This window comes from Myripristis murdjan, chromosome 2, assembly GCF_902150065.1.
Source record: "Myripristis murdjan chromosome 2, fMyrMur1.1, whole genome shotgun sequence".
Lineage (NCBI taxonomy): Eukaryota > Metazoa > Chordata > Actinopteri > Holocentriformes > Holocentridae > Myripristis > Myripristis murdjan.
The window spans coordinates 17,288,819-17,310,585 of NC_043981.1; the positions used below are offsets into that span (position 1 = coordinate 17,288,819).

Below are 21,767 nucleotides of genomic sequence, written 5' to 3' on the forward strand. Positions count from 1 at the left end.
AATTTTATCAAGCTTGGTTGTTTCCCATTTGACATCCTGGCAGCTGATTCATAGTCCGCGCAGAATAACGACAAAATCACAATTTTCTAACGATTCTGCATTCACAAATATAGCATTAGCTAACTAGCCCAACGTCCAAGTGGCAACATCAACGTAAATATCGTGATTTGCGTGAACAGCGCCACTACGCATGTGTGGCCACAGCTGGAATCGACACGAAATTATCTTCATTTTCACAGAGACAAATGTTCAGAAACTGGACTGAAATGGGCGCATAAACATAACAATTCAAAATCAGCCATCAGGTGCTCACAATAATTTGTAAAAGAAAAAAAAAATCTGAACATCGTTAAAAGTGAACCCAACTCTTCTGCAACTTTGGGATTTTTTAAAACCACCAATGCCAAAATTTACCACATGAAATATCCGATATTTTAGTTAATTCTTGTATTGCCTTCAAATGTACTATCAGCCAGGGTCAGTTTGGGTTATAATAAAAACTGTTTCCCAAGTTTATGTGTGAGGTACTTTGTCTCTTGGTGACTTCCTAAAAAGCCCTTTAAGTAAAAGATTACAAGTTTTATACAACTAAAACAGCCAGAACATGTGGCCAGGACATTGATATCATCATGTTGATTTCATGATGATATGTTTTCCCCTCCCACTTGTCCCCATTAAATTTAAGAGAAGTCATTAAATATGAAGCCACAAGCCTGCAAGTGGTGCAGATGGCATTTCTTGTAAATCGCATGACTTTGCTCAGTGCCATCCAGCACCACCCATATGGGCATGAACTCCAGTTGAAAAACCTGTGCAGCAGGTTTGTTTTTGTTTTTTTTTACCCTTCTGTACACCTACTGTCATGTGTGTTTATCGTCTGTGTGTCCAGATGTAATGTATTCTGCCCATGTCTGTGCACATATGTGACTACTGTAGCTACAGAGACACATGAAACACAGTCACAGGGCCACAGAGGAGGGACATACAGAAATCAGAAAGATCATGAACATACTGTATGTGCTGAAGCTTTCAGTGCTTGTTTTGTTGTTAAGATAGGACAAGGAAGCACTTATGAGGCGTCAGTTTCAGTGGCCCATGGACAGAGCACACCCAGAAGGCTGAGCTCTGCCTTCCCTATAAATGTGAGCTGAATATGTATTTAGAGAGTATTGGCTCTGAGAAGGAAAGATCTTTGCAGTTTCATCAGCTTCTACATCAGTGAGTAAGTAATTGTTGATGGTCAGCAACAGGCTGATGTTTCTTGTTTACCTCTGACTGTCCTGACCTGAAATGAGAGAGAATCCTGGGCTTGTCTCTGTTGGTCTGTTCACTTTAACACTCCTGCTTTTGGTTTGGCTGTACAGTGGCCCCTCGCTATAACACGGTTCACCTTTCGCGGCCTCGCAGTTTCGCGATTTTTTTTTTTAGTGCAATTTTGCATGCATTTTTTTCTCTCTTTTTTTTTTAACAGTGCATTGTGTTCTGCGTCCTGATTGGCTAAGGGACTGTAGACCATTGTCAATCAATCTCCTCCGTGCCGTGTCTCCTGTACAGTACAGAATGCGTTCATTCTATAATACTGGACTTATTTTTCTACGAAGGTTTGAACTTTGAGAGTGTTTAAACAAGAGAGAAAAGTGAGAAAATCTTAATGTCTGTCTGAGAAAAGTGTATTAAGTGTGTAGTGAGGGGTTTTACAGCCTTAAAACATCTAGAATAATTGTAAAAAATAAAGCTGACTACTTTGCGGATTTCGCCTATTGCGGGTTATTTTTAGAACGTAACGCGATAAACGACGGACCACTGTATATGTTTTGAGGATCCAACATCCTCATAGTGTCATCTTCAGTGATGGAGGCAACATGCCGACTCTACATTTATGTACCTTCTTAGTTGTTGACAGTCTTCCTCTCTGAGTTAACAGAAGCCTGCAAAATGAATCCAAGGGAAATATTGTGCTTTTCTGAAACTAGAACTGATATCTAAAAATGTATCGTCTTTATGTCGTTTACACAGCATACACGGGGTTGTTATATAATCCATTTATTTATGTCCAGCAATCAGAATGAACTTTGGACTCTGTTACAGACTGTAGGTCAGTCCATTGGGCATCCATTTGTCTTTGGCAAATCCAACCCACAGTGACTTTCTCAGTGGTCAGCATGCTTATTGATGACATTCATGATGTCAGTTATTTTTAAAAACCAGTTATGCATTACTGAGGTTATATTCCTACTACTGCTGATTGTCCCCACTTTTAAAAATAACAATAACTGTGCAGGAGGAGCCAAAAACAAACAAAAACAAACAAAAAAAAATAAAATAAAATAAGGGCTTGTGAGGTGGCCTTCCGAAAATGAGACGTACAACATAAAAGCTAGAACAAACAAATACATGAAAAATCAAAGGAACAACATAATAAATGTGTTACAAGTGTCCAGGCAAGGTGGCATTGAATATTAAGACTGTGAGAGTGGTTATGATGTGGCATTATTTAACTTGTCCAAAAACAAAAGTATAGTTCGTTTCTTACACAAATTTAGACTGTTAAATTTCTAATGTGATCTGGTGAGCAGTTGCGACACAGAGCTCTTCAGGATCTGTGGAAGAGGCTGTCTTGGAGTTAGCAGGGGGGAGATGATCTGCTGGCCTTGTGTTATAATTATGGATTTGAAAATTGAACTGAAATAAATTTTACCACAGTGCAGTGGGTTAGTAGCAAGTAGCTTCCTTTACATCGGCCCATCTGTGGCACATCATGTGTCATCCTCTAAAAGCCACCCTCACTGGAGGAAAACAATTCGTGCTTATCAACGCAATCACATGTGAAACCTAAATACCTCTCTAGCTAGTTAGTTTCAGTCTGACGAAGGAATGTTTAGTTTGTTTTTGTGTCCAATAGAGACGAGGAGGGATTTAGAAAAGCTCAATATTACTGGTCTCAAATCAAAATAAAGTAAGGAAACCACAAACAGGCACTGTGCTGATGATGATGTTAAAAACTCATTTGTAGAACTTAGAAGTCTTCTACTTCTTCTTCTTATTGCCAATATGCAATAACCCCAAAGAAAATAGTGAAAAGGTTTTCACATCTGTTTTTCTCCACTTTTCAAGGATTGCCATGGAGGACCCATCTGGTATTGAACTACCTGAAGACTTTGAAGACATTACAGAAGCTCTGAACAACAGTGATCAAGCTGGAGCTTCTGCAAAGATAATAGAGTATCTGGAAGAGCAGAGTAAAATTCCATTAAACATTGCCATCACAGGAGTGTCAGGCTCCGGTAAATCTACCTTTGTCAATGCCTTCAGAGGCCTCAGCAACAAGGATGATGGAGCAGCTCCAACTGGTTGTGTTGAAACCACCATGGAGGCTGAACCATACCCCCATCCAAACTACCCAAATGTTACTCTGTGGGATCTCCCTGGTATTGGCACCACCAGTTTTCCTGCTGCTGAGTACCTAACGATGTTTGGGTTTGACAAGTTTGATTTTTTCATCCTCATCTCATCTGTTCGCTTCCGAGAAAATGATGTGAAGCTTGCTCTGGAGATCCAGAAGCGGAAGAAGAAGTTCTACTTTGTTCGCACCAAAATTGACCACAATATACAAGATGAGAAAAGAAGTCAGAGGAACTTCAATGCAGAGAGAACTCTTCAACTCATCAGGCAGAACTGTGTTGAAGGTTAGCAACTTCTATCATTATTTCTAATCTGATGAGTTTAATTAGTTTTATTACAGTATTTTGACTGTTGGAAACAGACTAGTGTCTATTCAGTAGTCAGAGACAATCTCTCTTCTTTCCTCTTCTGTAGAAAGTTTTGGTTTTGGTGTCTAGCTGTAATACGTTCCATCTTGCACATGAGGACCATTATCCTATTCTAAAAAGCAAACAAAAACTGTCACTTGCTTGCAAGTCACTTGCATATCAGCAGACACTTTGTAGAACATGAATAACAGCTGCACTTTGTAACTTCACACATTGGTGAGTCCAAATGGTGTCACACTCCTAAAAAACTAAAGGACTGCCTTTTTATTTTGATCATCTGAAGCTGAATTCATCTCATTCCTGTTTCCACAGGCCTTCAAAAACAAGGTGTGGAGTCGCCTCAGGTTTTCCTGATCTCCAGTTTTGACCTCAGTCTGTATGATTTCCAACTGTTGGTGGAGACCATGGAGAGAGAGCTCCCCTCTCACAAGAGGGATGCTCTGCTGTTGGCCATTGTCCCGGTCAGCCAGGAGATCCTCAACAAGAAAAAAAAGGCTTTTGAAGCTCAAATAAAATGGCATGCATTATGTTCTGCACTGACAGCATCTGTACCAGTTCCAGGTCTTTCTGTTGCTGTTGATTTAGGCATTTTTCTTACTGCCATTAACAAGTATAAGATTGGGTTTGGTGTCGACATAGTGTCTCTGCAGAAACTTGCTGACAGTACAAACAAGCCTTTGAGTGAACTACAAGCTGTCATGACATCACCCTTTGCTGTTCCAAAGGTAACCACTGAAGTTATCATTAAGGTTTTAACTGCTACTGGAGCGCAGGCTGCATTACTTTTAGCAGAAGAGGGATCGAGATTTATTCCAATACTTGGTATCCCTCTGGCAGCAGGGTTTTCCTTTGCAGCAACCTACAGCAGCTTGAAAACCTGCTTGGACATGGTTGCTGAGGATGCACAGAATGTGCTGATTAAGGCTCTGGGCTTGAACACCTCAGTGTGATATGATACATGAGAACACACACAGCTGTCAGGTCATGTTGTCATGGTCCAGTAAAGTTTAATGGTGTCTGACAGCTTGTATACTCACTCATTTTGTTGATGTTGTTTTTGATGTCAAATTCTCAATCTCATCTAATTTCATGATTTACAAGGTCTTCATGATATTAATAATTGTTGGAAAACATATTTCTGGATGCTGTTAAATATAATGACATGTTTGTTTTATGCAGGCATTTTTGCTTTTTAACCAAACAATATTTGCTTCATGATTTATTTTAATTCAAAAATATATGTACATGTATATATATATTTTTTTTTAATAACTTGGTAAGTGGTTCCCACCTACATTTACACCTAGATTTAAGTCAGAAATATGGTAGCAAGTATGGGAAGTATAGGAAGCACAGGGGAAAAAAATATTGCTAACCTTGTAGGATTTTCCCCACCTGCATTTTCTCCAAGTCAGAAATATGTCATGAAGGATGCTGATCAGCACACTGGAGTAAATCAATAGTAATACCACATTAACTCTCTTAATGCCTTCAAATTTACAATCAGCCAGGGTCAGTTGGGGTTATAATAAAAACTGTTTCCCAAGTTTATATGTGAGGTACTTTGTTTCTTGTTGACTTCCTAAAACGCCCTTTATGTAAAATATTATTAAGTTTCTATACAGCTAAAACAGCCAGAACATGTGGCCAGGACATGAAAACATATCATCATGTTGATTTCATGGTCACCCACTTATCCCTATTAGATTAGGAAAAGTCATTAAATATGAAGACAAAACATGTTAATCATGTATTTAGAGACATTGAGTACGTTTACATGCACACCATATTCCGGTTCGGCTCAATATTCCGGTTAAGGTAACTGCGCCGCGGCAACTGGAATATTCCGTTTACATGTTACTTGGCATGTTCCCGTGTTTCGGCGTATTCCACTCTCTTACGTAATGCGACACTCAGCCGCGGGGGGCAGCAGTACGCGTATAGGCGTCTGGTCTGCCGGAAAAACAGACGAAGAAGATATTTAAGTCTTTCATTAGCTGAAGGCAGACTGCAGTTTCCTGGCTCTTGCTGCTGTTCGCCATGCCGTTTTCCCCGCTTGCAGGTAACCATAGCAACGAAGACGCCACAGAAGTCCTTGTGAGTCGAGCATGCGCAGTCGTGACTGAATATTCCGGTTCGGGGAGTTTTCCGACTAAGGTGGTTACATGCCCCAATATTCCGGTTGGAACAGGCATATTCCAGGGGGCTTATTCGGAATTCTCTCCAACCGGAATATGACCTTAATCGGGTTCGGTGCGTGTTTACATGACACGTGCGCAACCGGAATATTGCGAATATTCCGGTTAATACAGGAATAAGGTGTGCATGTAAACGTGCTCATTAAACATTCAGTGTGACTTGACCCCAAACATAACGGGAGGGGGGTTTGGGGAGTGGGTGACATTTCTGGTAAATGGCATGACTTCCCTCAGTGTTACCCAGCACCACCCATATGAGCATGAACTCTATTTGCAAAACCTAAGATTTGTGCTGAAAAGCTCAGCACTTGCTTTGTTGCAAAGGAAGCTCTTATGAGGAATAACTTTCAGTGGCTCACAGAAAAAAAGTACAACCAGAAGGCTGAGCTCTGACTTCTGTGTAAATATCAGTTGAATATGTATTTAGAGAGTATTGGCTCCGAGAAGTAAAGATCTTTGCAGTTTCATCAGCTTCTACATCAGTGAGTAAGTAATTGTTGATGGTCAGCAACAGGCTGGTGTTTGTTGTTTACCTCTGACTGTCCTGACCTGAAATGAGAGAGAATAAAGTTTATTACTATCATTGTTGTTGTTTTTGTTATTATTTTATTAGATATGAAGTTATGGGTTTACAGATAATTTTCTACAGCTCAATCAGGACAAAAGTCTTTTTTATTGGTGCTGAAGGTGAGAGAGGCAAACTCAATGCAAAACTGCAAGCACTGGTATTAAACCCTTATCGACATGTAAAAAACCAAGGAGCTGTCTTTGATTCAGATCTTAGTTTTGAGCTGCACATTAAAAACATAACTAAGAATGCTTTTTATCATCTGAGCAACACTGCCATTACCTGCAGAACTGACTATTGTAGTGCTCTACTTTCTGATCTCCCCCCAAAAAATATAGCTCAACTCCAGTTATGTCAAAACTCAGCTGCCTGTGTGCTGACTCAGACCAGAAGGAGAGCACAAATTATACCAATTTTAAAGTCTCTGCACTGGCTACCTGTTTGTTTCCGAATTGATTTTAAGATTCATATATTGGTTTACAAAGCTCTTAATGGTCCTGCTCCTACCTATTTATCAGATCCGCTTCTAGCCTATGAACACTCCAGAGCCCTCAGGTCCTTTGGTAGTGGCCTTTTGGCAGCAGAGAAAGTCAATATTTTAAAAATCAAACTCATATTGTTTTATAGTTTTGTTGTTTTACAGTGTGAAGCACTTTGTATTACTTCTTTCATTAAACTGTCTATTAGTGTTTAGTGACAACATGAAACTGTTTGTTCCCACATGATTTTGTTTTCCCATCCTCACTCTGTGAAGAACCACCTGTGCCTCTGATTGGCTGCCCCTAACCCCACCCTAACCCTAACCTTAACAAACCTAACCAATGGAAATAATGAGTACTAGCCACAGGCCAATCAGAGAGTAGGGTGGGCAATTGCAGACGCGGGTAGGAAAAAAAAAGGCTTCCAACACCTGCCCCATTTGCTCATATTAAGAATTAACTTTTTCTTTTTCCTCTGATAAAAACTATCTTGACCATGCACAGAATTTTGCAGCATTTTATATCAGCCTAATGTTTTTCTGTCCAGTGTGTTTATGATGTTTGGCACCTGGAAACCAAATAAACTGCATCAAAAAGCAGTCTAATTACCATGAAGTTTTGATTTTCTTACTTGGATTCAGTCTAAGAAGGTTTTGTGACTTGACTCCAGATTATGTTTCCTGCTAAAGTTGTAATTATCTGCTGGCAGGACTCTCTTTCCAGTGGATTTACCCTGAGCCCTCATGTCTCTACAGAGTCTTTTCCACCATGACAGTCTGTCCCATGTCAAACTTGGTGAAGCCCTCAGTAAACACACTGTCAGCCTGAATACCAAAGCAGTGGTAATCGCCGCTGGCATCGATATCTGCCGCCCTATACGTCCTCTATACATGAAGGACAGTTGAATGGTCCGACCAAGACCCAGAGTGGCAGTTTTGGGGTGCTGTTTGCTTTTAAGAGAGGTTTAATGTCAAGGAGACAAGAAGTCCTTCAGACAGAGGGAGCTGAAGGCTGCAGAGCTGCCTGGATGTTTTGTGGAAATAAAATAGAGCTACAACAGGCCTATCTAGTATTTGTGTGGTTGAGAGATTTAAATGTCCAGCATAATGAGAACCGCATCTCTCGATTTCATGGTATAATCTAACAAAGGACCTCTCAATGTAAAGTTAAAGGAGCACTCCAAGGTTTGGGGCTAAATACCCTTTTTCTGTCTGAGACAAGGGGCCCTATCTTACATCTGGCACAAAGGAGTGTCAAACATGACACTGTTTTTTAGTTTTCAAGTGGCTCAGTTGTCATTACCTTGTCCAGCGTCCACGTTGTGGAAACAGTAAAGTCTCTTGTGTCCATCTGAGTGCCCATGGGTGTTTGCTTTCACTTTGTGCACGAGCAGATCCGTTTCCTCTGCAGAGAAGCCTTCCTTCTTACCTGGAAAATCCACTAGTAATATCAGAGAGAGAGAAGAGACTAAGTACAACCCTTTTAAACCATGCACCTTGCACAACAACCCTTTTTCTACTGTTTAAATAGCAAAAGTGGACTTGGACACGCCCTAAATGCACTTACACCATGCTCTGCAGACTGTGCACTTAGATATTTGATACCATTTTCATGTTTCCAGTGGTTTGGCACAATTAGAAAATGCATCACTGATTATTTCAATCTTTTCACTGACAACTCAAACGTAAACTAAACTTTTCACTGTGAACTGATACAAGAACTAAAGCCACAGAAGGCTTGTTCAGAGTGCAGTGTTGATATTCAGATAAGAGAAGGTTGACATTTAACCTGAGACTGAAAGTCTTCTTCAGATCTGCTGGACCAGAATGGGTACCTCACTGGCAGAACACATGAAAGTGCAAAAATGTAATCAACACAAGATAAAAATGCAATTGAAAATAAGCTAAAAAAAAAAAAAAAAAAAAAAAAACAGTAAATGGCAAGTCAAAATTCACCCATGGTGCCCAGAAGACTGAAGTCTAGCAGCATACCAGCAGGATCAGGAGTGGAGCCTGCACAGATCTCAGCTAAATAAAGAACTGAGGGCCCCTTATTGTCTGCCTCAAGGCCCTGCATATTTATTTAAGTATGTGGGAATGTGCTTCATGTTAAGACTGCACTGCATTTGAAATATTACAGGTTGTAACACAAATATAATAGATTAATAGCATATATACGACCTAACCAAACAGTATGTTGAAATATGAGAGGTATAGCTGTGATGTATAACTCTCCTTTGCTGAAGTGCATCTAACATGCTTTTATTAGGGAATGCTGGCAACATGCCTGCTCATGTCTGAAATGTGATGGATGAAATCTGTGCCACTGTTGGCTGCAGATCCAGTGTTTTTGCTTCCTCGTTTGGCCCGATGGACTCTCTCGTCGCCTCTGAAGGATCTGAGTCTTATCGCCAAGCCTGCTCTGTGTTTTCAGCTGGAGATGAAAGCCATTACGCTCCAGTAAAGTGATCTTGTAGCTCTTCATGCTGTCCAAACACAGAGGATGAGCCTTTCACATAAAATAAAATAATATAAAAACTGCAGGTGCCATGGGATGTGAATACAAAAAGTAAATGTTTCTCTGAACTTTATTTAACACAAAATCAGTACAATTAAGCAATTAATATATTATATATATTTATTATTCATTATATATATGGAAAAGATTTGAATGAAAATACAGATTTCCTGCAGTCCCTCAGTATAATATTTCTCTATGCTCCTTTACATGTACGCCTCCTATTTTTTATATTAAAAAAAAATAAATAAATAAATTCCAATTAATGGGAAAGAATAACTAACCTGGCAACATATGGTTATCTTATGATAAGCAACTTTGGCCTTATTTTTCTGTGAAGTCACTTGTATCTTTTGTGGATGGGGATTTTTTCTTTAGTGTCAAAGCCCTTTACAGTGTTTCACCCATTCACACACTGATGGCAGCAGAGGCTACCATGCAAGGTGCCAAGCTGTCCATCAGGAGCAGTGAGGGGTTCAGTATCTTGCTCAAGGACACTTCGACACACTCCGGAGGCAGGGATCGAACCGGGAACCCTCCGGTTACCGGACGACCGCTCTACCTCCTGAGCCATGCCGCCCCGTAATGTTAAACTTAAAACAAGCGTGGCTTTTTCTAGTCAGTGCGAACACATGTATTTATTACAGTGACCACAATGTAGTCAGTGTAATAAATACAGGTGCAGACCAGCAGGCATCCCTGAACAAACACCTTTCCTCGATTTGTCTCCAACTTTTGCTCCATTCACTTGGACACAATGAATGTTTACTGCAGTCCTTAGCAGCACCGGAAGAGGAGAGTAGTGTTCAGTTTGTGTCCATGGATTTCAATCTATAGATTTTTTTTTTTTCATGATCGTGTCACAAATTGCAGTGAGACCGAGCTAAATGGTTTTTGGGTTTCCTTACTATTCCGCTCACCCTTACTGTGGTATGTCTGATTTTTTATTTTTGTGCTGCTTTCTTGACCAGGTCTACCTCGACAACAGAGATTCTTTATTGGAAACTTGTTAAATAAAGTTTAAATTAAAAGCACCAACATTTCACAGCATGAGATGATTAAAAGTCATGACCACCAGTTCTCTCTCTCCCCCAGAGAGAGCAAGAGAGAGATCCTGTACAGAATAAATCATTAATTGTGCTTTTGATCATGAAGGAGAGTCTTTCCCCACACAGGAGGCAGACTCTCACTCCTCTATGTGACACAGAGACACCGAGGAACCAAACGACACCCGAACCACAGAATTGATCCTAAATCCAAATCCAAACACAGGGTACAGAGGTTCAGTGAATGTGGAGGTGAAGGTGTGGAGGTGGGTCAGTGTGTCAGAGGAGACGCTGTAGAAGGACAGACAGCCGGCCGGCCAGTCCAGATACACTGCCACTCTCTTAGAGGTCGGGCTGACGGGTATGTCTGTCGACGTCTTATTGTGAATGGCTGTAAAATTTTTATCAGAGCAGCACAGAATCCAGGACTTGTCATCTTCTCCAAGACAGCCGTCATCACCGTCTCCTCTCCGCTTGATTCCTTTATGAGACACTCCTATGCAAACCTCTCCTTCCCACTCAACCTCCCAGTACCAGCGACCAGTCAGACCTTCAGCACACAGCACCTGCTCCCAGTTCTCAAATCTGTCTGGGTGATCAGGATAAGGCTGGTCCTCTCTTACAGCTGTCACCTTCCTGTTGTCCTCAGACAGGATCAGGCGTCTGTGTGCTGTGTTTGTGTCCAGTTTGAGCTCACAGGAATCTGATGCAGAGAACAAGACACAATACAGGAGGAGTTTGTTAACCAACACACACATGGTTTCTATTTTTTGGTGATTTATGAAAGAGTCAGTCAACTTTCAGGCTTGTTGCACCTCTGGCCACACCTACTCAGTATTATGGCCACTACTTTGGCCACTACATACTTTTCCATCAGCAACTTCTAAAAACACCTGCTGCCACATCACTGATTGGGTGTGGCCAGATGCCTGAAAGGTTCAGCCCCTAGAGGGCAGTGCAGCAGTTTTCTGCATCATGATTTCATGATGAGTTAAAGAAAGAATATGATTTGTCTTTGTAGTTTACCAACCACAAGGATAAACTTGAGATGCTCTTACTGACTTTTTGCAGAAGTATTCCACTCAGGCCCCCTAGTGGTGACAACTAAACATAGCTAGGGATGGGGTCCAACAAGTTCTAATTCTGATAAACAAGGAGATGCATTGTGAGAACAGTCAAAACATATTATATTTTTACCAAAAAAAGTAATCGTAAACCCAAGACAGAGGAATAAAACACCATTTTCATATTCATGCATTCTGTATTCACACTAAATGTTATAGTGAGTTCACCAGTCAAAAGCAGCTGAGAGCATAAAGAAGAAACTGCACCTACACCATCTAAAAATCAGAATCACACTAAATCCATACTTACACTTCTTCAGACCTGGTTTCAACATCTGGACTCCACCATGGTCCACCCTGGGAGTAAACAAAGTCATATAAGTTGTTATCTTAGATAGCCTGATAGAAAAATGAACTATGAATGATTGATGATGATGAGTATGAATGATTTACTAAACGCTAATAATCACCATTATACATTAAAAATGAAACAATATTGCTGAGTTAGAAAGTTAGTGGCCAGTGCTTAGCCAGAGTCCAATTTTACAAACTCTTTCCTGTCCATACCTGTAAAGCTCAGGACCAAACCGAACCTGTTATCCATAATTTTCTCCCAATCAAATCCTGGACCGTTAAATAAAAAGATTCTCCTAAGCTACTCACTTGCATTTGCTTTGATTTTTCCCATGCCTGCCAGCACATATATATATGTATGTATGTATGTATGTATATATATATGTATATGTATGATTTTCGCGCGTCCTTATTTTTCCTCCATTTTCAGGTGTCAATATCTCAGGAACTACACCACAAAGGAAACTGAAATTTGGTACAATAAGACACCTATACCTACTCTCTCATAATATAAAAAAAACATCTGTCATACATCATAACTGGTAGGCATGCCAGCCCCTCAAAAATGAAAAAAAAAAAAAATTACACGGGTTTCGTGATCAACCATGTTTGCACCACCGTGTTTGAGCCAGCTGTATTTTGAAACAGTCAATACAATTCAGGTGGCCTAAATCACGACGCTGTCCGTCATTACTTTGTATTCATGTAAAAAATATAAAAATGTCAATTTTTATATTTATAGATGGTCAAGAAAAATAAACTGAAAAAATTGTTAGAATAATCATGCGCTTTTAATAATCAATTTGACCTATAAACAGTTTCAACTGTATTTACTGTATGCAGTTATCTTTGAACTTACAAAGATTTTGTGGAGGCTTTGACCACTGGCAGCAGCCTCAGAAGAGCCTCCTCTGAAGCAGAGTATTTCTTCAAGTCAACTCGTTTAGGAACAAGGAACAAGTCCAGGTGTCCGTTCGTACTCTGTAAAGCCTTGTCCACAGAACCCTGATACAGATATTTCAGTTTAGATTTGATGTTAATTATTGTGGACCACGAGGAGATTGAATGTGCTTCTGACAGCAGATTGACACCAGAGTCAGTGAAGGTCTGAAAGACATGAACAGGTCCTGGTCTCTGGAGTCCAGAGTGTATCTGTCTCAGCTCTCTCATGATACTTGACGTTCTGCACTTTGGACTGAACCACCAGGAAGTGGATGTACATCTCAGTCAGGGACCTGGGCAGGTCTCCTCCCTCCCTGGTTTTCAACACGTCCTCCAGAACTGTAGCAGTGATCCAGCAGAAGACTGGGATGTGGCACATGATGTGGAGGCTTCGTGACGTCTTGATGTGGGAGATGATTCTGCTGGCCTGCTCCTCAGAGGGAAGCAGGTTCCCTTTGATGAGGTTTGTCAGCAGAACATCCACTGAGGTGGACTCTGTAACATCAGTCAGGATCTGGTTGTTCTTGAAGTCCAGAGGAAGTCGACACTCATCCAGACCGTCAAAGATCATCACAACCTTGAACTGCTCAAACCTGCTGATTCCTGCTTCTTTGGTTTCAGTAAAGAAGAGATGAAGAAGTTCCACCAAACTCAACTTTTTCCCTTTCAGCAGATTCAGCTCTCTGAAAGTGAAGGGAAATGTGAACTCTATGTGCTTATTGGCTTTGTGTTCAGCCCAGTCCAGAGTGAACTTCTGTGTCAAGACTGTTTTCCCAATGCCAGCCACTCCTTTTGTTATCATTGCTCTGATTGGTTGATCTCTTTCAGGTGAGGGTTTAAAGATGTCTTCAGATTTGATTGTTGTTTCTGGTCTCACTGGTCTCCTGAATACTGTTTCAATCTCTCTGACCTCATGTTCATCACTGAGCTCTCCACTCCCCTCCCTCTGTGATGTACAGCTCTGTGTAGATCTGATTAAGAAGTGTTCGGTTTCCTGCTTTAGCAATCCCCTCAAACACACACTGAAACTTCTCCTTCAGGTTAGATCTGAGTTTACGTTGGCACGCTGCAGCGAGAGTTTCTGAATGAACAAAAAACAATAAATGGATTTAAATGTGATCAATGTAAATATTTCCTGTTAAAAATCACAACTGATCTGGTTGGTAAAGTCTGATTTGGATTCTGTAAATTTGCTTTTCCAGCAGTCCAGTACTCTGAAATCTATATGAAAAAAATGAATGGGATTTGCAATAAATGCAAACGCAGAGCCTTGCTCGCTACACTAATACTTTGTTCCATGAAAGACAGAGATGCTGATCTACTTCTTTGAAAATGACGCAAAAACAATGGCTTCCACATGTGTTGGTACTGGTGAGTGGAAAAATGTGCCCTGTGACAGGCAACATTTGGTTCTATTACTTATTGTAACAGCTACCTACATTAACAAACCTTCCTACTTCAATTACATTTTTATGGTTGTTGTGATTATTTAACATAATTATGTCCCCAGCCTCTTACTGCTCTGCAGACGGTCAGCCAGATCCTCGTGACTCCTTCGCCTCAGGAAGTGCACTGTGATCTGCAGAAAATGTGATCTTCTGTCGCTTCTCTTTTGTTCTGCTTCCTCAGTATCCACAAACTCATCTTCTGTCTTCATCTGTAAGTATTCTGGATGATCTCGACTCAGAGACCTCTTGAAGGTTTTCAACTCATTCTTCACAAAAGTGATGATGTGCTCCTCAAGCACCTGGAAGATACAAACAATACACATTTCATATGAAAATCGGGACACTAGGGGTGTGAAACTGAACCATAAAAAACTGAACAGCACAATACGGTACAAAAACGAAGTAAAAAAAAAAAAAAAAACAGCATTCAGTATGCAATACACCCCACAAAGTTCTGGCCAGTGCTGGTTGGACCTCCAGGGCAACTTAGTTACTTGACTCTGAGCATGTGTTATATTTTCAACTGGGAGATGAAAAGTGCAATGTTACAAGCCACTGTATGCGCATCCACACATCCCCTTGTTGAAAGGTGGTCAGACCCATTTCCAAACTCTGTATTATTTTAGGTAAAGTTCTTGAGTTTAAACATCAATTAAACTGTGGAAGCCTTGGATGCCAAAAAATATCGCACTGCACCTTTTATTGAGATTCAGTTGTCAGATATAGGCCTTTTAGACAAAGCTGTTGGCCGGTACACAAATTATCTCTCCAACCCTAAGCATTGCATGGTCTCTCCTCCAGTTTTCTTAATGTCACCAAAGGTGTACCACAAGGCTCAGTTTTAGAACCCATTCTCTTCCTATTTACGTCAATAATATGGGTCAAAATATAAACCCACATGTGCATCTTTATGATGATGATACTATTCTTTCTGTTGTGTAAATGCTGTTGCTTTGGTATTTGAACATCTTCAGTTGGTATTTAATGTTATTCATTGGCAGCTGTGCCACCTCACACTGGTGCTAATTCCAGACAAAACCAAGGCTATGTTGTTTTCTAATAAAAAATATGAGATCAGACAGATTGTGCCCGCAGTTCCTCCTTGCATTGCATCTAAACAAGGCACTCCTATTGAGTTTGTGGCCTCATACAAAAATGTTCACCACAATTGATGAAAGCCTTTCTTTGAAACCCCCTATTCATTATGATTTAAGGAAACTGAAAGTAAAATTGGGTTTCGTCTTTGGAAAAAAGTCCTGTTTTTCTTTTAATGCTGGGAAACGGCTTGTTGCTGCCACCTTCTTGCCTCGTCTTGACTTTGGGGGGTATTATTTACATGAATGTGCACTTTGTACTTTCTGGTCTACTGGTCCAAGCACAGATTGTTGCATTGGAATAATTTTTTCCTCCTCTGCTTCGTCAACCTGGAACACTCCTGGGGGATTTTAAACTTCTTTTAGAGGCTCTGGAGAGAGTGTAATTGGGAATTTGCTCTTGTTCATAGTATTTAACCCTCATAAAGCCTTAAGGGTCAAAACGACCGGGGTCCTGTGGCGTGTTCAGGGCTGAGGCTGGCGGGTCCGGGGGTCTGGGGGCATGGGGGAGCGCTGGTGGCCGTGACCACCGCCGCAGAGCCAAAGGCGAGGCAGGTGCGCACCACAGGACTCTGGAAAAAAGACTCGCGGATGCTCGGGTCGTTTTGACCCCTTAAGGCTTTACGAGGGTTAATCTGTTTTGGCACTTTGCAAATTCACTTTAATGTTTTGTGTTTTGTACTGAATAAACTAGTTGCGACCCTATGTCGCAACAAGATTACCTGAATAAATAAAGGTAAAAAAGAGCAGGACAACCACACACTTAGCTGATGACTTAATTTATGTACTTAATTAAAATAGACTAATCTTATTTATGTAAACAAGACAAAATACAAAGAACATCGGAAATAGTCATGTTTTCAAGTACAAAACAAACCAAACTGAAAATCAAAAACCACGATACAAACTGAACTGTGGGTTTATTGAACTCTACCTGACACAGAATCAAACACACAAACACTAAAATTCATCTTGAGACTGAAAGCCCACTGATCTAAAAAGTGCAGCATGGAGACTATTATGACTGGCATGTCAATTTTTTTGTCATTTTATTTTAAGTTAGTTTGTAAATTGTATTGTTTACGCACCATAAATATGGAGGCCAGGTCTGTTTGATGCGACTCCATGGAGAAATCATGATGCATTTGAACCTTTAACCCCGTTTAATAACAGCAACGCTATCTTTTTTTAATTATCCATTCTAAATTATTACCTTGGATCAACTAAATGATGTCGACCTTTGAAGCCAATCAATCAAACATGAGACCAGTCATTCTTCATGGACACACAGTTGGGTTCAGGGGGATCTGGGCTTCACCACAACACAGACAAAGCTTTTACCCTGAATACTGCAGCTGTAATGATTTACCTGCTAAGCTCTGAGATGGGGAACAGTCATGGACAGTCAGAGATCTTCATCTTACCTCTTCACTTTGGTCTTGCCTTTATGTTTCTTAGATGCAGTGGTTTTAGAGGCAGGGAGCCCCTGCACTCTCTCCTTACGTCCATTGCAGAGCCAACACCTTGACACAAACACACCATGCTGATTCATAAAAACAACTTTCCATGACAGGGCATATTATCATGCATCCTACTGAGACTTCAATCTAACACCAAAAATAATTTAAGGAAAGCGTTCTCAGTCTCCTCAGTGGCAAACACTGAAAATGATCACATAATGAATTCCAATGAATATTTAGATATACGTCTACATTCACAATATGTCACTGTGATTAAGGGCCCAAAATAAACATGAATTTAAACAACAAACATGGAGGAACATTTTTATCAACTTTATCACCATCGTCCCATCTCAGTCTACTCGAATGATGGCATTTCTTGTAAATGGCATGACTTCCCTCAGTGCTACCCAGCACCACCCATTTGGCCAAGCCCTCCTGAGGAATAAATTTCAGTGGCTCATAGACAGATAGAGCACCCAGAAGGCCGTATAACGGGAGCTGAATGACTACTGAGAGAGTATTGGCTCCGAGAAGGAAAGATCTTTGCAGTTCCATCAGCTTCTACATCAGTGAGTAAGTAATTGTTGATGGTCAGCAACAGGCTGATGTTTCTTGTTTACCTCTGACTGTCCTGACCTGAAATGAGAGAGAATCCTGGGCTTGTCTCTGTTGGTCTGTTCACTTTAACACTCCTGCTTTTGGTTTTGCTGTATGTTTTGAGGATCCAACATCCTCACAGTATCATCTTCAGTGATGGAGGCAACATGCCAACTCTACGTTTATGTACCTTCTTAGTTGTTTAAAGTCTTCCTCTCTGAGTTGACAGAAGCCTGCAAAATGAATCCAAGGCAAATATTGTGCTTTTCTGAAACTAGAACTGATTTTTTTTTTTTTTAAATGTATCTTCTTTAAGTCGTTTACATGAGATACACAGGGTTGTTATATAATCCATTTATTTATGTCCAGTAATCAGAATGAACTTTGGACTCTGTTATAGACTGTAGGTCAGTCCATCGGGCATCCATTTGTCTTTGGCAAATCCAACCCACGGTTACTTTCTCAGTGGTCATCATGCTTATTCATGACATTCACGATGTCAGCTATTTTTAAAAACCTCTTAAGTTTTTTTCAGCTTATATTCCTACTACTGCTGATTGTCCCCAGTTTTAAAAACAATGGACAAGTACAGCTGGACAGTCACCTAGCTTTTTAGTGTAGTTTATTATTACTGTACATGAAAAACAAAAAAGCAAAAAAGTATACAAAATACATGCAAAACATAGATAGGGAGGAGAAAACAATAACTGTGCAGGAGGAGCCAAAAACAAAACAAAACAAACAAACAAACAAACAAAAAAAAAACCCATAAGGGCTTGTGAGGTGGCCCTCCTAACATGAGAAAAACATAATAAATAACGTAAAAGCCAAAGAGTAGGAGTGCTGCCTGGAACTACTTCTTTTTGTTAAGATGGTGCTTTTTGGTTAAGGGCTGGGTCCATAAAAAACACTTGAAACAAATACCAAGGCACTCATCTTAGAAAAAATAAAATGCCTTTATTAAGTTAAGGGCCAAACATGGTAAAAGGTCACTTTGACGCGTTTTGGCTGGAAGCCTTCGCTAGGAAGAAAAAAAGAGAAGAGACATCTTCTTTTTTTCCCTATGAGGTCCCCTGCTGTTTGGCCCTAGTATTGGCTTCCTCTGTCTGTTTTTTGGTACTGATGACTCAAATGCCAACACCTGTGACCAGACTCACATTTGCTTTTAATTATACCTGTCTTGGTGTCAGACCACAAACTTCCTGATGAAGGCTTCCAGCCGAAACGCGTTGAAGTGACCTTTTACCATGTTTGGCCCTTAACTTAATAAATGCATTTTATTTTTTCTAAGATGAGTGCCTTGGTATTTGTTTCAAGTGTTTTTTTTTAGTTTTTTTTTTATAATAAATAACATGTTGCAAGTGTCCAGACAATGGCAGTCAATATACTAAGACTGTGAGAGTGGTTATGGTTTAACTGGTCCAAAAACAAAAGTATAGTTTGTTTTTTTCACAAATTTTGACTGTTGTAATTTCTAATGTGATCTGGTGAGCAGTTACAACACAGAGCTCTTCAGGATCTCATGGAAAATGTGGAAGAGGCTGTCTTGGAGAAAGCAGGGTGGAGATGATCGTCTGGCCATGTGTTGTAATTATGGATTTGAGAATTGAACTGAAATATATTTTACCACAGTGTGGTGGGTTAGTAGCTAGTAGCTTCCTTTACATCAGCCCATCTGTGGCACATCATGTGTCATCCTCTAAAAGACACCCTCACTGGAGGAAAACAATCCATGCTTACCAACGCAATCACATGTGAAACCTAAATACCTTTCTAGCTAGTTAGTTTCAGCCTGCCGAAGGAATGTCTTGTTTGTTTTTGTGTCCAGTAGAGACGAGGAGGGATTTAGAAAAGCTCAATATTACTGGTCTCACATCAAACTAAAGTAAGGAAACCATAAACAGTCACTGTGCTGATGATCATGTTAAAATCATTTATATAAAATGGCTTTAAATTGGAGTTTTTCTTTCTGTATAAAGTTTTTCTTCATTTATTTATTCTTAAGAGTCATATATTGTATTATTTCTTTTTTCTTGATTGTATTGTGTATATTCTTTTTGAAAAGTGCCATAAAAATAATTTATTATTATTGTTGTTGTTGTTTTCAAGGATTGCCATGGATCCATCTGGTATTGAACCACCTGAAGACTATGAAGTCATTAAAGAAGCTCTGAAGAACAGTGATGCAGCCGTAGCTTCTGCAAAGATAAAAGATTATCTGGAAGAGCAGACTAAAATTCCATTAAACATTGCCGTCACAGGAGAATCAGGCTCCGGTAAATCTACCTTTGTCAATGCCTTCAGAGGCCTCAGCAACAAGGATGAGGGAGCTGCTCCAACCGGTTGTGTTGAAACCTCCATGGAGGCTGCACCATACCCCCATCCAAACTACCCAAATGTTATTCTGTGGGATCTCCCTGGTATTGGCACCACCAGTTTTCCTGCTGCCGAGTACCTGAAGAAGTTTGGATTTGACCAGTTTGATTTTTTCATCCTCATCTCATCTGAACGCTTCCGAGAAAATGATGTGAAGCTTGCTCTGGAGATCAAGAAACAGAAGAAGAAGTTCTACTTTGTTCGTACCAAAATTGACCACAATATACAAGATGAGGAAAGAAGTCAGAGGGACTTCAACGCAGAGAAAACTCTTCAACTCATCAGGCAGAACTGCATTCAAGGTTAGTAACCTCTATCACCATTTCTAATCTGATGAGTTTCATTAGTTTTATTACAGTATTCTGACTGTTGGAAATAGACTAGTGTCTATTCAGTAGTCAGAGACGATCTCTCTTCTGTTTCCTCTTCTGTAGAAAGTTTTGGTTTTGGTGTCTAGCTGTAATACGTTCCATCTTGCACATGAGGAGACCATTATTCCATTCTAAACACAAACAAAAACAGTCACTTGCATATCAGCAAACACTTTGTAGAACATGAATAACAGCTGCACTTTGTAACTTCACACATCTGTGAGTCCAAATGGTGGCACACTCCTAAAAAAACTAAAGGTCTGCCTTTTTATTTTGATCATCTGAAGCTGAATTCATCTCATTCCTGTTTCTACAGGCCTTCAAAAACAAGGTGTGGCGTCGCCTCAGGTCTTCCTGATCTCCAGTTTTGATCTCAATCTGTATGATTTCCAACTCTTGGTGGAGACCATGGAGAGAGAGCTCCCTTCTCACAAGAGGGATGCTCTGCTGTTTGCCATTGTCCCGGTCACCCAGGACATCCTCAACAAGAAAAAAAAGGCTTTTGAGGCTAAAATAAAATACTATGCATTACTGTCTGCACTGATCACACCTGCACCAATTCCTGGTCTTTCTCTTGCTGTTGATTTAGTCATTTTTGTTACTGTCATTAACATGTATAAGACTGGATTTGGTGTAGATGAAGAGTCACTGCAGAAACTTGCTGACAGTACAAACACGCCTTTGAGTGAACTACAAGCTGTCATGACATCACCCTTTGCTGTTCCAAAAGTAACCACTGATGTTATCGTTAAGTTTCTAACCGCTACTGAAACACAGACTACATTACATGCAGCAGAAGAGGGATCAAGATTCATTTCACTATTTTTTATCCATCTTGTAGCATGGATTCCCTTTGTAACAACCTACAGCACCCTGAAAACCTGCTTGAACATGGTTGCTGAGGATGCACAGAACGTGCTGATGGAGGCCCTGGGCTTGAACACCTCAGTGTGATATGATACATGACAACACACACAGCTGTCAGGTCATGTTGTCATGGTCCGGTAAACTTTAATAGTGTCTGACAGCTTGTATACTTATTCACTTTGTTGATTCTGTTTTTGAAGTCAAATTATCAATCTCATCTAATTTCATTTTTTATAAGATCTTCATGATATTTTTATCTTCATGATATTTTTGCTTTTTAACCAAACAATATTTGCTACATGAATGTTTTTTTTTAATTATTATTATTCAAAAATATACGGATATGTATTTTTTCAAATAACTTGGTAATTGGTTCCCACCTGTAGTTAAGTCAAAAATATGGTAGGAAGTATAGGAAGCATAGGTAAAAAATATATATGTATAATTTTGGGAATAGAGTGTCAGGACTTGAATTGACTTGTGAGTTGCAAAACAAAGACTTGGTCCCACCTCTGATATTTTTTCAGTCTTGGTTGACTTGTATTAGGCTGAATTCAGACAGTATCTGGCAATCTGTCAGAAACACACAACCTGTCCATCAGTGCCTCCCAGA

General features: G+C 40.1%; 2 protein-coding genes across 5 annotated transcripts; both read left to right on the forward strand.

The window, feature by feature from the left end:
* The first annotated feature begins 1,148 nt into the window (after positions 1–1,148).
* LOC115372113 (interferon-inducible GTPase 5-like) lies at positions 1,149–4,974 on the forward strand. The gene is made up of 3 exons (XM_030069840.1): positions 1,149–1,222; positions 3,115–3,686; positions 4,083–4,974. Exons 2-3 carry the CDS (start codon positions 3,122–3,124, stop codon positions 4,718–4,720), a joined length of 1,203 nt encoding a protein of 400 aa, XP_029925700.1. The 5' UTR covers positions 1,149–1,222; positions 3,115–3,121; the 3' UTR covers positions 4,721–4,974.
* Positions 1,182–21,355, forward strand: LOC115372129 (interferon-inducible GTPase 5-like). 4 transcript variants are annotated; one of them, XM_030069842.1, is made up of 3 exons: positions 1,182–1,222; positions 19,650–20,218; positions 20,604–21,355. In XM_030069842.1, the coding sequence occupies exons 2-3, from the start codon at positions 19,657–19,659 to the stop codon at positions 21,239–21,241; spliced, it is 1,200 nt and encodes a 399-aa protein (XP_029925702.1). In that variant the 5' UTR covers positions 1,182–1,222; positions 19,650–19,656; the 3' UTR covers positions 21,242–21,355. The 4 variants fall into 4 exon arrangements, with proteins under 4 accessions (XP_029925702.1, XP_029925705.1, XP_029925701.1 ...); XM_030069845.1 differs by lacking the exon at positions 1,182–1,222 and adding an exon at positions 6,424–6,454; XM_030069841.1 differs by lacking the exon at positions 1,182–1,222 and adding an exon at positions 17,484–17,516.
* Positions 21,356–21,767: the final 412 nt, after the last annotated feature.

Coding starts and splice junctions, on each gene's coding strand:
- LOC115372113 (XM_030069840.1), top strand. CDS start 3,122: ATGGAGGACCCATCTGGTATTGAACTACCTGAAGACTTTGAAGACATT. Junction 3,687..4,082: donor CAGGCAGAACTGTGTTGAAG/GTTAGCAACTTC, acceptor CTGTTTCCACAG/GCCTTCAAAAACAAGGTGTG.
- LOC115372129 (XM_030069842.1), top strand. CDS start 19,657: ATGGATCCATCTGGTATTGAACCACCTGAAGACTATGAAGTCATTAAA. Junction 20,219..20,603: donor CAGGCAGAACTGCATTCAAG/GTTAGTAACCTC, acceptor CTGTTTCTACAG/GCCTTCAAAAACAAGGTGTG.